The sequence below is a fragment of the Xiphophorus maculatus genome, chromosome 7 (assembly GCF_002775205.1).
Source record: "Xiphophorus maculatus strain JP 163 A chromosome 7, X_maculatus-5.0-male, whole genome shotgun sequence".
Classification (NCBI taxonomy): Eukaryota; Metazoa; Chordata; class Actinopteri; order Cyprinodontiformes; family Poeciliidae; genus Xiphophorus; species Xiphophorus maculatus.
Window position 1 is genome coordinate 3,327,232 of NC_036449.1, and position 15,498 is coordinate 3,342,729.

The 15,498-nt window shown below is 39.1% G+C and overlaps 1 protein-coding gene across 1 annotated transcript; it reads left to right on the plus strand.

Moving 5' to 3' along the window:
* The first annotated feature begins 1,953 nt into the window (after nt 1-1,953).
* On the plus strand, nt 1,954-14,325 carry idh1 (isocitrate dehydrogenase (NADP(+)) 1, cytosolic). Its single transcript, XM_005803796.3, has 9 exons — nt 1,954-2,062; nt 3,356-3,496; nt 7,803-8,094; nt 9,666-9,768; nt 10,217-10,394; nt 10,471-10,622; nt 10,712-10,852; nt 10,940-11,102; nt 13,523-14,325. Exons 2-9 carry the CDS (start codon nt 3,375-3,377, stop codon nt 13,614-13,616), a joined length of 1,245 nt encoding a protein of 414 aa, XP_005803853.1. The 5' UTR covers nt 1,954-2,062; nt 3,356-3,374; the 3' UTR covers nt 13,617-14,325.
* The last annotated feature ends 1,173 nt before the right edge of the window (nt 14,326-15,498 follow it).

Below are 15,498 nucleotides of genomic sequence, written 5' to 3' on the forward strand. Positions count from 1 at the left end.
GCTCCTCCTCAGCTCTCTCTCTCTCTCTCTCTCTCTCTCTCTCTCTCTCTCTCTCTCTCTCTTTCTCTCTCTCTTTCTCTCTCTCTCGTTGCGTGGTTATCTTGCCACAACTGAGAGTCACATGACGCCTTTCAGGTCTCGCCAAGCTCTGGTGCTCTTTCAAAGTGGAGGTGTGGGAGACAACAAAGGGATCCTCGCTCTGGGAAGCCGGCGCAGCCTTTCCTCCTGATCGGATCAACACCCGACTCTGGAAAATCTCGTTAGAATCCCAGAATCGTCCAGACTCCAGTGGAGACTCACACACAGCCAAGGAGGACGAAACGTGTGTTTTCACAAGAAATCCACCTGTGTTCTGTGTCTTGTTTCATTTCTTAAAGCGACACTCCGTGGAATAACTCGTTTAATTTAACACTGGCTGTGTAGGTTTAAGTTTAAAAAAAAGAAGAAGTAAAATATGGATGGAGTCTGGAGATCCTTTGTTTCTCTCCTCAGCACCACATTATGAATTCTGGCGCTTGTTCAGGAAGAGAATCAAATATCATGGAACAGTCGCATTACGCCACCTTATGGTTGTTTTTATCTTAGACAGTTTTGCACCTTTTCTTTCTTTTTTTGTTTTTTTTTGCATTATTACCAACACGACACTTTTTCACTTTAAAATCATAATTCGAGTTTTTCTGTTTTCCAATGGGAAGACTTTTACAACACATACAACTGAACAGCTGAAGTGTTTTTCACATGAACTGACTGCATGTGAGATTCACTGAGTTAGTTTGACTCAAAGTTGAAAGAGGTTCTAAGCACCTCACCCCGGAGTCATTTTGTTATATTTGCCTATACTTCTTTTTTTTTCTTTACTGGACTAAAGTTTAATGTTGCGTTCACAAACAACCACAAAAAAAGCTTTCATTCCCTGATCTAGTCACCAACAGTTAAATTGTGCTTCAAATCTTTACCCATCACATACCCAAGCAGCAAATAATAATAATGTTTAAAGGTACATATTCCGCCTAAACCTAATGGTTACTAGTTGTATTATTAACCCTAACATTAACCAAAGGCTAATTTACATCTAAACTTGACCTCTGACCCTGAACAAGGGTGTCAATTGTATTAGGACTGGGCTTTGATCCCCATGAGGATCATTGGTCTTTAGAAGGTTAGTAAATATGCCTATATAGGACAGCTAAAACAAATACACACACATGAACGCACACACTCACATTCATATGTCTGATTTTCATTGGTGCATTTTCAGTAAGCCTTTATTTATTACTTTTAGTAAGTTATTTCAGTGACCATTGTAGGTTTTTAATTCATTAACAGAATTATGTCCACGTGTGTAAGTGCAGCATTTAGGGCAAAAGTCACAGTTTCACTCCCAGCCGATAACTCCACCCTCAGGAAACTATCACACAGACACATTGCTCAATACCTTGCATACGATTTGTAAGCATGTGTTTTCTCCCTGGAGGCAGTGAATCTGGTTTTGTTTGGTGTGGTAATGGTATAAAGGATCTTCCCAAAAACAATTATATGAATTTTTGTTTTGTTTTTTGTAGCTTACTTTAGCACTGGTGCTCCTTTTTACAATCAGAATGCTGAGTTTCCACAGACGGAGACACTTTAGCAGGCCCCGTTTAAATTTCTTCAGAAATTTTCTAATTTATTATTATTATTATTATTATTATTATTATTATTATTATTATTATTATTATTATTATTATTATTATTATTATTATTATTATTATTTACTGTTGTAGTTCCACACAGTAGAGTGATTGTCACTGGGCGTGGACGTAGATAAGCTCATAGTTGTGAATTATCGCAAGGTCGAATCAGAGAGTCGAGTTGCCCCTCCTTTTGTGTGGGCTTATCTGATTGGCGCGATAGTCGTAAGCTCTTCACTGATTGGCTCTCTGTCAACGAGAGGCGGAACGTTGCAAGTCGCCGGCTCTGCTTGAGCAGCCTGATCTGCTGTCACCTCGGTCCAAACATCACTGTGTCCGGTTCCCCCCTGTCCTCTCTGACTCTGTTTTGGATTTTTATTCTTAAACCGAAGGTAAGCGCTTCATTTTAAACACTGGCTACTGCAAAGTTAGATAATGTCGAACTACGGGGAAGCAAGATGCTCTCGTTTTGTGCTTTTATCTCGGTGCATCTTCCTGTTCCGTCGCTAAAGCTTAACGTTTAGTTTTCTTGCCCCCAAGACGAAATATGACGTTACACCGTCGTGCTTTAGAAGGCTTGTGTTGGAGAAAGCAGAAAACGACACGGTGTTTTCTGTGGCGCCCCTGGTTCTTGGTCGGGTGGAGCTAGCATAAAGAGTCCATTCAGGCCCTGAGCTGCGTTAGAAAACTCCTTCCTGGTTTTGTGTTTCACGAAGTTACTTATCAGAGTCGCTTTTGCTCAACTGGTTCTGTTAGCGGTTCCTTCTTTCCAGGTATGGACCAACTGCTTGTTGGCCGTCTGAGCTGTCTGTCTGGTCCTGTGTTATCATGAAGCAATCCCGGAAGCTTTGGGAATACTGTGTAATTATACCAAACAGTCAACAAGCGCAACTTCTTCTAAAATCTAAACTTTGTCGGTTTACTGCAAATGTTACATTTTTACCTATACAGAAATAATTATTGTTTTATTAATTTCTTGTTGTGTTTTGGTTTTTTTTTTTGTTTGTTTTAAACCTCCATACTGTCCAGTCAGTGCATGTGTAAAGCATATGTTTATGTGGCTTGTTTAAAAGACCACGTAAGAGGATTATTATGGAGGAAATCTGGCGGTGCAGATTGAATGCTCAGTCATTATTCGGGCTGCTCCTATTTAATAACGCGAAGAGATTATTTCACAGAGAGCGAACATCTGTTTTAATTCAGACGATTAAAGCACGAGAGAAGCACCGATCTGCTTTATCGATCACCGATTTTTGTAAACATCTGACCTGCAGGTTTTGATATTGGTCACTGCCACACCAAGAACACTGATCTTCTCTAGTAGTAAAATTAGAAATCCAAAATTATTTCTCAAAATCTAATCTGGAGAGGAAATATGTACAAAAGCTTCTTTCTTTCTTTTTTTGCACAGCCAATATATAACATGTGTAATATTACAAAAATAATTACAGCAAAGTGATGTAATCTGCAACCATTCATTCATGTTTTATAACCACAAGGAAAACTTTTAGAAGAATCTTTGAATTTCTTAAAGGAATTCTGACATTTTCCTTGACCGACAGAATTCAACTCTTAAAATCTGTAACAGAGCAGCTGTGTGTTCTGTTCCTATAATCTATTGATGACTAGCCCCCTTTCTTTGGGTTGCCACTACATACAATCTGTTGCGCTTCTTTTCTTCACAGCGTGTGTGTTTGTGTTGAGATGTCTCAGAAGATCAAGGCCGGCTCAGTGGTGGAGATGCAGGGCGATGAGATGACTCGGGTCATCTGGGAGCTGATTAAGGACAAGCTGATTTTCCCTTACCTGGAGCTGGACCTGCACAGGTGAGAGGAGGTCGTTGATTGTTTTACCCTCAAATGTGATGGAGGATTTCAAAATCAAAACGTGACACCAAAAAATAGTAGGTATACTGTCATTTTTTTATGACGGTACATGAGGGTAATTTTAGATAGGAAGAGAAAGGAGGAGTAAATTTCCACCAAATGACTCAGACATTTTGAGATTTATATCAAAGGTTTCGTAGAAAAAACTTGGAAATCTCAGAGTTTGAAAAGTTGAAAATTTGCTAGAAATTGTTGATATTAATCTCAGAAATTTTCTAGAAAAAAAGGGAATTTCTGAGCTCCAAAAGTGGAAATTTTACAGGAGAAAAATTTAAACAATTTTGAGCGTAATCTCAGAGATTTTCTATTAAAAAAACCCTAAAAAATGTTCGATTTTTTAAAAATTATTATTATTTCTAATTTTGAAACTTTGAAAATGTCCAAATGTCAAACATTTTCAACTACTGGAGCTCAGAAATGTTCCTGCTTATTCTGGAATGTTTCTGAGATTAACCTGAAAATTTCTGAGTTTGATGGCAGAAATGTACTGCTTTTTTTTCTTCTTCTTCTTCTATTTGCGATGGCTCTACTGTGCCATTATACTTTTCTCCCCTCTTGATTAGCATTCAAAATGTTAAAAAAAACTTCACAATAGTTTCTGTTGTGAAGTTCCAGCTTCATATCCTGTAGCTGCCGATATGAAGTGACTGTTCCTGCAGATCTTGCATGTCTTGTATAGCCTGTTTTCATTAAACTTGTCTTGTGAAATTTGTTTTCAACAAGACAGCTTGGGGATGTCTTTGGATGTTTCACAATATAAATCCCAGTGCAACACTATGGCTGCATTGATAACTTAACTTGGATAGAGCTAACTCTTACAGAAGTTTCATCTAAAGGTGGGTTTGTCTTGGGGAGGAAGTGGAAAATATGGCTGCAGTTGCTCAATGTTGGCATATTAATCATTCCAGAAAAAAGAACAAATCACAGCATGGGAAGTAAAAAATGAAAGACATGAAAGGAAATGTTCAAAGCTGTTAAGTAAAGCGGAAACAATTTTTAAACCTTAAAAGTCTTTTAATTTAACTCCTCGTGTTTTGAGGAGGAGACTTTTTGTCATGTTTAAAAGATATAAAGCTCATAATACACATGTTTTTTTTTACTTTGAATGTGTGCCTTTTTTTGGTGAACATTTGCATACATTTTAAAAATATTTCATCACTGTTTTTAGTATGAGATCATATAAAAGTTAATGATCTGTTGTGATCAAGTTCTGAAAGTCCAGTTATGATAAGTATTGTGTAATACTGACCTTGTTACACAAATAGAGTCTTAGAAGGTGGAACTGTCAGAGATTGAGCAACTCAAAAAGTAAACTTAAAGTTCCGCCAGTTCTTTATTCACAAAGGGATGATTTTGTAGAGTATATCTCAGCAGTCAATATTTTACCCACACCAAGAGTCCTCAGAGCCTTAAGTCACTAACATTGATGTTTAGGTGTTGACAGAATTTCTTGTTTTATTCAAACTAATTTCCAATCCCAAAATTTCTAAAACGTCCATGCAGACACTAGCTTAAAATGATTAAACCCCAGTGAAAGGTGAAACAGGAAGTGTGTAGAGTAAGTGTGTGATATTAAAATGACATAGTGTAATAACTGCAGATGCACTGATTAGACTTTTCCTGGCTGATTCTCATGTTTGCTTTGCTTTGATTTTGATTTATCCCCCCCCCCAGTAACTTTAACACATAACTGATGATTGAATTGAACTTTGTCTCAATTTATCAAATAATTGCAACAAGCACTTACCATAAAAGATAACCAAAGCGGTGCAGGTTTTAAATCCAACTGAAAGCAAAGCAGTGATTACATCATTCCCATTCATGAATGCAAATAAGTGTATGACTTTCTCCTGGTTTCTTATTCAATTCAAATCAACATGCATAAAATATATGCAGCTTCATGTGTTTTAAACTCCAAAAAAGGGAGTCTTCATACATTTAAATGAAATTATTTTGCAAATTGTTGATGGATTTGTAAATTATTGGACAGAAGAGTTAAAGGGAAAATCTGCCTATTTTATTTGCTGGAATGGAGTGGTGCATTCCTACTGCAAATCAGCCATTTGTAGATGTTTGTGAAATGGACAAATTATAGATTTGTTGATTCAGTAAAACTAACAAGTAGCTATTCGAATTCAAGCTTAAAAAAAGTGAGAAAATCAATTAAATGAATAGTTTATTCTGGTTACTCCATCTTCTGCTCTGTATTCATCAGTTTTTGTGTCCTGGTTTAAACTTTCTGCAGAACGGGGAGGGGAAACTAGGGAAAAGGTCACCTCTTCAAACAAAGGCAGCGAGTGCACACAGATGCTCTCAGGTTTCGACAATAAGCCAGTGTTTCTCAACCCCAGTCCTCGACACACACTGCTCTGCATGTTTCACTGCTTTAACACACCTGATTCAGATTATCGCAGTTCAGTGAAAGCCTATTAATCAGCCATCATTTGCAATGAGGTGTATGTTGAAGAGAGAAATTTAAAAAAGAGGATTAATCCACATCAACATATAATCAAGTCCCGAAAATATGCCAAGCATAACAAAAGTTTTGAAAAATGTAATGTTCCAATTGTCGATTTTTTTGTGTGTTTTTATGATGTAAAGCACTTTGAACTGCCTTATTTGCTGAAATGTGCTATACAAATAACATTTAATTGATTGATTTGATTGAAGTAGACAAAAGGAAGAAATTTCACCAAGTCAACCAGGAAAACTTAGAAGAAAGAAGAAAGAAATGATATCAACCTCCCAGACCTCTCAGGTCTTCTGGTTCTGCTTCTGCTCTGCATCCCCAGAACCAGAACCAAATGTGGAGATGCAGCATTCAGCTTCTATGCACCACAAATCTGGAAAAAAAACCAAACTTCCAGAAAACTGCAAAATTGCCAAAACCCCGAGTTCCGTTAAACCAAAGGCTAAAACCCCCACCTGTTCAGAGTTTACTCTGATTCCTAATAACTGGAGCATTGATCAAGATATTGGTGCAATGCACATTGAACTGCCTTGTTGATGAAATGTGCTATACAAATAAACTGGACTGGAAGCAGGAAAACGCCAAAGATATACACAGCAGTGTGCCTTGAAGAGCAGCATGGGAAAACACTGATATCAGGAAATGAACAGCATTCTGATCTGGTTGTGTTTGTTCCACTGGTTTGTTGGAGGTCATGCGTAACCAGTCAGTCATTGCACACAGGACTGCTTGTGTCTCGGTGTTTCAAAATGTTCCTCATTAAAGACACTAATAGCGGAGTCTAAGAGAGGAACAGGATGTTAATGATGTGAACTCTGTGACGGGTCTTTGAAGAGTCGTAATTAGCTGCAGTGTGGAACGGGCAGAACCCCGGCAGCTGTTTGAATTATTCTGTAGTTGAAAGCAAGCTCACGTTCCGTTTCACCTCCCATTAAAGTTGCTTCCGTCCTCTGACAGTAAGTTCATTTCTAAATCCATTCATAGTAGTTTAATGTTCAGTATTTTAGCTAAGTAAAGCAGTGGCTTCAGCTCCCATCAGTGCCTGGCTAGTTGGCGCTCCAGGCATGCTTCTAAATTGTGTCTAATGAAGCATGAATAATAATGGCAACAGAGCGTCCTCTTTATTGGTGACCCATCTATGCCTGGGGTACAGAGATTATAAATATCTTTAGTGTCTTCCAGGTTTAAATCCTTTGATTTGGCCACATTTAGCTAGATGTGCAGATCACAGATTTTTCAATAAAAACAGAAATCTGTCGTTCTTTTTCTCACAGAGTCAAGACTGGATGTAGGTTACAAAGTGAAACTTAATGCCTCTCCTGTAACCAAGTAGGTCACATGATTCCATATGGCCCATAACTTGAGTAAAGAACAGACATTTGTTGGAAAATAACGATCAACGTGCTCAAGAGATGAGACGACGTGTCTGTGTTTTTTGTAGAATGATCTAGATCTAGATCAGGACTGGTCAAACTCGACTATCTTCGTCCAAGGATGCCATTATCTTGCCTCTCAAATCAAATCATGACATGGGTAGCTTTATATTGTCTGTTTCACTTTTGCTGCTAAAATAGCTGAGACCCATGAAATCATCGACTCTAAAAGACCTCTGAAAACTCAGTGAGCTCTCTTAAAATCTTTTTCTATCCTTTACATTAATGCTTCTGCCATAGAAGTGCACGTGTTTTACCTCCTACAATTTTTATGTCCACTTTCTGCATGTCGTAAGCTATAATTCAGCCTTGTCTCCGGTCTCCTTGTTGTCGTCCTGCTCAGCTTTGACCTCGGCATGGAAAACCGAGACGCGACCGACGACCAGGTGACGGTTGAGGCAGCGGAGGCGGTCCGGCGCTACAACGTGGGCATCAAGTGTGCCACCATCACGCCGGACGAGAAGCGCGTGGAGGAGTTCAAGCTGAAGAAGATGTGGCGCTCGCCCAACGGGACCATCCGGAACATCCTGGGAGGCACCGTGTTCAGGGAGGCCATCATCTGCAAAAACATCCCCCGCCTGGTGTCCGGCTGGGTGAAGCCCATCATCATCGGCAGGCATGCACACGGAGACCAGGTGAGCTGGTCCTCAGCACTGCTAATGGAGACTCCTCCAAGCTTCCAGGAAACAACCAAAACATATCGCGATATAAGGGTTTAACACCAGTCAATATAGATAATTGTTGATTAGTTTTTTGTTGTAAATACTTTGAAACTAGTTATATGACATTCCCATTGTGTCTACAGTTTCCTCTCCAGCTGTTGTACTCATTTCTCCCTTCACTCCACTCCATTGTTTTTTATTTGTCAGCAGCTATTAGGCACAGTGGCCAGACCTGAAACTGCTGCTGCGCATGTTACTCGAAAAGTTGTCGCTAGTGTTGAGTCTATTTTAGTTCCCAACCTGCAAGGAATCAACCAGAGACACAAGTTACTCTTCTGCAGAAGAGGGGAGAGAAGCCAGACACGGAGAACCGCGAGCAAACAACTGTCTGGCATCAACTCCACCGGCTCTCACCTCTTAGCTGCTTTTTATTGTCACGTCAAGGAAAAGAGGGTTGGGGTTCTTCACATAGTCACCCAGATAGTTTCGTCAGAGAACTCTGCCACAGGACGTTCTAAGGTGCTCTTACAAGGCAGAAAGCTGACTTGTCTATGACAGACAGTTTGATAACACCAGAAGAGTGAGTGAGCATTTCTAATCTCCAAACAAACATTGATAAAACAAGAAGAGTGTGTAGTGTTTCTAATCTTCAAGCAAACATCCAAAGAGCAGTAAATAATGTGTCATAAAAGAAAAGGGGCCAAAGAAGAGACATGAAAGAATAATAATATGAAAACATATAAACTCATAATTTAAATAACCTTAGATAATGATTTTTTCCAACAGCTAAGTTACCAATGACTTGAAGTGAACAGAAGTCACATGTTAGGTACCCCAAGGTTCAGTCCTGGGACCCCTCATGTTTAATGTCTACATACTCCCTCTAGTTATTGCAGGTAATATTATCGAGTGAACCATGAGAGGTTGAGTGGCTAAAGCCTTTCCTCTGCCTACATCCCCCACAATGCTGTGTGGTTCTGGATCGGAGTTCAGTGAATCTATTGAAAATTCTATCGGACGTATTATCTATTGATATTGATCACGTGTATTGTGACATATATTGTTATTGCTTTATTGCCCTGCAGGAATCATATTACCAGGTTTTACCAGCTGGTTTATTACCTAACAAAGCTGCTCCTGAAGCACACTAGAACAGGCCTCAGCACTTTGTGTACTAATGAGCGATCTCAGATCCACTGTTGGATGAGACACTGTGGGGTTGCCAGGAGACTCCGGATCAATAATTAAATTTCATCCCTGCTCTTTGGACCTGCCTCTGTTGCCTTGACGAGTTAGGGTCACACATCTGGGTAGCAGGCTGCTTTATGGCTCTGTGACAAAGTCAACAGTTGTGTGTTCAGGGGAAAAGTGTAGGTGAAAGGTAAGAAAATCTGCTGGTTACATAATGGATGTGCCTTAGATACTCCGACTGACTCTTTCTGCTGACGTCCTTACAACTGTTTCATGAACGCTTATCATTTTTGTACTTTTCGGTGGGTTCTAAAACACTGCTAACTCTCTCTTCCTCTCTATGCGCTCCACAGTACAAAGCCACTGACTTTGTAGTGCCAGGGCCTGGGAAAGTAGAGATGATCTACACACCCACAAATGGAGAGCCGGTCAAATATGTCGTCCATCAATTTGAAGGTAAAGAGGAAGTCAACTTGCAGTGCAGTCAAACTCACAACACAACACGACATACGAAAGAGCTGATCATTTCACAGAAACATCTCAGATTTAGCACCGTTGTCTTTCACCATCGAGTTGCTCATGCAGAGTAGAGATTCTTCACTTAAATCAAATGTGCTTCAACATTCCTGAAATTTTGCACAAGTTCCCTGCTTTCCATTTAGCCATTGTTCATTTTCCAGGACCTGCAAACAGGATCTAGATTTGTCAGTAACACTTTATTTGAAGGGGTGTGCATAAGACTGACATGACACTGTCATAAACAAGGAGGAGTCCTCATGAATGTTTTTGACTGTTGTCATGAAGTGTCATTCAGTAAACAATGACACTTTAATGCAGTTTGTATTCTTTGTATTCTTCATGAGGACTTCCAGTGTGATCGGTTCATGTTGTTGTGTCTGTCCAGGTACCGGTGGTGTGGCTTTGGGGATGTACAACACCGATTCGTCCATCCGAGACTTCGCCCACAGCTCCTTCCAGATGGCTCTGTCCAAGGCCTGGCCACTGTACCTCAGCACCAAGAACACCATTCTGAAGAAGTACGACGGTCGCTTCAAGGATATCTTCCAGGAGATCTATGAGAAGTGAGACCTTCACTAAACTTCTAGAATAACAAGCAAAGTGACGCAGAACTGTAAGAGGATTGTTTGTGTCTTTCAGAGAATATCGAGCTCAGTTTGAGGCTAAAGGAATCTGGTACGAGCACCGACTCATCGACGACATGGTGGCCCAGGCCTTAAAATCAGAGGGAGGTTTCATTTGGGCCTGCAAGAACTACGACGGCGACGTGCAGTCGGATTCTGTAGCACAAGGTTGGTGAAACTATCCATTTGGTGAACATTGAAGGAACCTCTGCTCCCGATTACGCCAACCAAAGTTCATGATTGATGGTTGTTTTTAGGGTACGGTTCTCTGGGCATGATGACCAGTGTTCTGATCTGTCCTGACGGGCGCACCGTGGAGGCTGAGGCCGCGCACGGCACAGTGACGCGCCACTACCGGCAGCATCAGCAGGGCAAAGAAACCTCCACCAACCCCATAGGTCAGAGGAATATTCTTACTACACAAATATGCGCCCTGATGTTTTTGACCGAAGCCTGTCCTCACGCTGTGGATATGTTTGTTTCAGCCTCCATCTTCGCCTGGACTCGAGGTCTACTCCACCGGGCGAAGCTGGACAACAACACAGAGCTCCGGGTGTTTGCTGAGGCTCTGGAGGCCGTCTGCATCGAAACCATCGAAGCTGGATTCATGACCAAGGACTTGGCCATCTGCATCAAAGGAATGCCAAAGTAAGTCACGTCCATCGTACGTTACCAGCACATTTATTAGAGACACAAACTCATAGCTCTATGGGTAAATCCCTTTCTGGTATTATGGTGCAGGTAGGTCTGCCACAATAACAAATGTTGCTGGGCGATAAATTATCCCAGAAGTTATTGCAATAAATGATAATATTGTTGTTTTGAGACAATTGTCAATATAATGGTATAATGTAATGGTAATGGCATAATAATGCAGAAAGATCAATAAACTTCAATTTCTAACAAATTTAACATTGGAACATGAAGACAATTTAAATATCCCAAACAGAGAAACAAAACAACCGAGACAACAAGCAAAATGGACACTGAAGTTCCTGTAAGCAAAATTGTCCTTCAAACAGTTGAGACCAAAACCACCAGAATGAAGACTTTCGTCATCCAGTTTATGGTAGAAAGAGAGAAAATAGAAAAACAATAAATCATCTACATGGAAATTATCAAGCTTGCATTTATCATTTGGTTAATTAATTTATTGTTTATTGCAACAGGCCAGGTTTATTGCTTTACTTGGACATAGGTCCAGGTCAAATGTCACAGAGTGCCATTCAGGGTTTTCCCCAGAAAACATGCTAAGCCCAGTGTGCTACGGCAGGCATTCAATCAGCGGCCTGCCGTGTTTTTGAGTTTAAAAATGTATAAAGTTGATAGGAAATTTGAAAATATCACTTGATAATTACGTGTTATTGGAAGAGAAATTCTTGAATGCCGACTATAAAGTCTTAAAAGATGCAAATATAAAAAAAAAAACTAAAATAAATAAGCAATGCTTAGCCTGGTGGGGGCCCAACTAACTTATAATACACAGGGGAAAACTGTGCCATTGTTCTTGTGCCTGTTCTCTAGAGGCCCAGCAATACTAACAGCAGACCAATGAATTACAGCCACAGTGTAATGCTTTTACTAAAACACAAGATATTCCATGCTTTATCCATAGACAGGAAAGCAAACATTATTTTTCTGATGTTCGTACTGGGAGTCATGTAATTGAACAAGATTATTGTGAGCAATCAACTATGTTCCTTTTTAACTGTTTAAATTTCTGACCTTGACCAGGAAAACACATTTTCTCTTGATTGTCAATGTTTTACAGTGTGCCTGAACATTGTGGCCCACAGGGTGAAGTCCACTGAGATTTTATACTGAACTACAACAGTTGTAGTTTCACCACAATGGACCAAGAACAGCTCAGTTGTCTTCTCCTTTGTCAGGATATTTTAATTAAAATATTAAATGTTTATTGTCAGATTAAATATTGGTCTCTCCAACAGTGGGGACTTCATGCTTCCTGCAAAAAAAATCAGCAAATCCAGAGGCATTATGGGATAGATTACAGGTCACTAAGTTATTTTTGGACTTCTGAAAATGTAATGTACGTCATTTCACAAGACATGATATTTTTACCAGAAGATCTTTAAAATAAATAATTCACATCTGTTGAAGATTATCGCTATTATGTATTTGGTTGTTAAATTATTTATTTGTTTAGCTGAGGATTTTGTATGATGATCAGTCATTAGTAAGTTATATTAGGGTCAGAGGTGATGTCACTGTGTGAGAGCAGTGGGTGTTACACCGCTCTGCAGTTAAATAGGTAAAATTTGAGAAGAAAGACAACAGAATTACAGAGTTTATATTTTAGACTATCTTTACCTTCATGTGTAGAAAATTCAGTCTTCTTTCTTGGAGCTTCAAACAACTTTTTGCTCTTGTTGAATTTATTTTTAAAAACATCTCAACGGCTGCCTTTCCACTACAAATGTGCGCAAAACTTTGTTGAAATTCAGCTAATGTCAAAAAACATAATTTCACAATAGTGGTGTTTGCGTTAAATAAGAAACGCAATTAAAATCACACATAAATAAGTTTTTCGCATAATAAGTCAACACTTAAAAACATGGTGCATCATCACCATCCTCCTACTTCCTGTTGTCTTCTTTGTCTTTTCTGCCAGTAGTAACACAGTTGTTGATCATGTGATTTATATGATATGAAAAAAGTGTTCAGTTGTGGAAAATACACAAATTTTGATATGGCTGAAAAACCAACTTATCCTAGCGGCAAAACTTTTGATCAAACATGTGTTTTTTCAAAATTGGCATGTTTCCCTTAAGCAAATATATTTTTGTAATTCAAACTTGCACAATTTTATGGTCACAGGAAACACAGTCACTGATACTGACTCTGGCTTGGTTCAGCTAGACAACCCAGAAAAGAGCTGTTGTGGTAGCTGGGTAGCTATATTGCGTTCACTTATTTGTAAAAGATAGAATTTTTCAATTCCAACCAGCTAATCCACCAGTCAGGGTTGGTGAAGACTAAACCTCATTCAGTTCCCTGACCTTCTCTCCTGTATTTATTTATTTTTTGGTTTGTTTTTTATTTTGCAGTGTGACACGCAGCGATTACCTGAACACCTTTGAGTTCCTGGACAAGCTGGCAGAGAACCTGAAGATAAAGCTGGCCACGCAACCCAAACTGTGATCCCACTGCCCCAGCTGCAGCACTTACACACAGACACACACCGCTGGCCCACGCACACAGGGGACGACCTTCCGGAAAGCGGAGTGTTGGCCAAACAGGCAGGAACTCCACAAGGTCTTAGCCGTAGCAAAGGGTTGATCAAGGAGGGTGCGCCGTCACTCATGCTGCATCAGAACTGCATTACCAAGACATTAACAGCCTCCAGGAACTAATATGACCTCTGACCTTAAGACGTAGTGTCGTTTTTTGTTTTTTTTTACTGTGGTTGCAGTGGCTCCCTGATGTCCGCTCGGGGAAGCTAGTTGCTAGGGACCGTCATTGCCTTATTTGCTATTTTGATCTAAATCATGTGTGGATTCTGGTCATCTCCGTTGCCTCGTCGTGTTTTAGGAAAACCTCAGACGCCGTTGTGAAACTGGAGAAGCAGAGCACAATCACCGGTGTTGTCAGTAATGAGACTTGTCATCTTTCAGCTGAGCGACTAAACATTCCATGACATTATTCATCTCGAAACTCAGAAAACATAACAAACTGTAAAGATTTCAAGAAGTCTGACTCCTTAATACGGTTTGCAAGCACACTACTCATAACCAATAAAAACTCTTACATTGACTTAACGAAGAGATGTATTTATTTTCCATTTCCTTGATGTTGTGTGTGTGTCTTTGTGTGTGCATCAGCAATAACACTCATGTAATAAATGTGTCTGCCAAAAACAAAGTTGTAAAACTGTTCATTTTATAACAATACACACACATTAGGGCTCAGAGTACAGTAGCCAGAGTTTACACAGAACTAACATAAGTGTCCATGATTATTTTGGAATATACTGCAAAAAGCAGCAGTTTATCATTTATTTGATAAAAAATTAAACCTATAACTACAGAGCATTAAGAACATTATTTTAGCTCTCAAAGATTTCTTTTTGCTTTTTGTCACATTTATCTGTTTCAGATCATCAAACCGATTTTAATATCAGACACAGATAACCTAATTAATTGAAATGGTTTTAAATAATTAAATTGTTGATGGAAGAAAGCTATGGAACATAACCCAGCTTTCACCAGCAGTTTATTTTAACCCCCACATCCATAAAATTAACTTCTTAAAGCTAAATTTGATTTAGCCACATGGTCAAAGCCATTTGTCAGATAAGAAACAAATAGCAGGTTGAAAAACAACAAATGGACACAATTAAGATTACAATGTCCTATGTTTTTATTATTATTATTAATTACTCCATGTATGAATTGATTTTGATTATTCAGCAACAACAACAACAGGATGTGGCTCGCTCTTGCTTTACTTAGACAATACTTTAGTAAAGTGATGATCCATCCATCAAGAAATACTTTTCAGGAAAAGGTATTGAATGTTTATGGTCCAAGTTAGAATCAAAATAAACTACATGGAAAAAAAAAACATAGATGATAAAAGAAAAATACATTATGTTACACCGTAAGTATTTTTAATTGCCTTTTCAAAAAATAAATAAATAAATGTATACCAAACACTTGAGCTGGCAAACCTAATTGTCGATGAACACCGCTGATTGACAGGAAGTATTCTGTGCTCAGTTTTATCACAGCGTAATAATGTGAAAGTTGACATGATTATGTTAGTTTTTAATAAGTTTTACTGAATCACATTTCCTTTGCATTTTCTAATTTCTAATAAACGTAATCATTTTTTTTATTTCGAACATGATAAAAGTACAAAATCACGCACATGAGCAAGGAATGTAAAAGACATATTTTCTTGTACTACAATAATCTTAACATGCTCGAAAATTGCGACCATATAAAAAACTGAAGCCGAAACTGAAAACAATATGAACCGAAGAGCCTGTGTTTGTCCAGCAGAGGGCGCTGTGGCAGGAAAA

Excerpts from the sequence above, each read along its gene's own strand:
- idh1 (XM_005803796.3), top strand. The coding sequence starts at position 3,375 with ATGTCTCAGAAGATCAAGGCCGGCTCAGTGGTGGAGATGCAGGGCGAT. Across the intron at positions 3,497-7,802 it reads CTGGAGCTGGACCTGCACAG|CTTTGACCTCGGCATGGAAA; the intron begins GTGAGAGGAGGT and ends CGTCCTGCTCAG. Across the intron at positions 10,853-10,939 it reads AACCTCCACCAACCCCATAG|CCTCCATCTTCGCCTGGACT; the intron begins GTCAGAGGAATA and ends TGTTTGTTTCAG.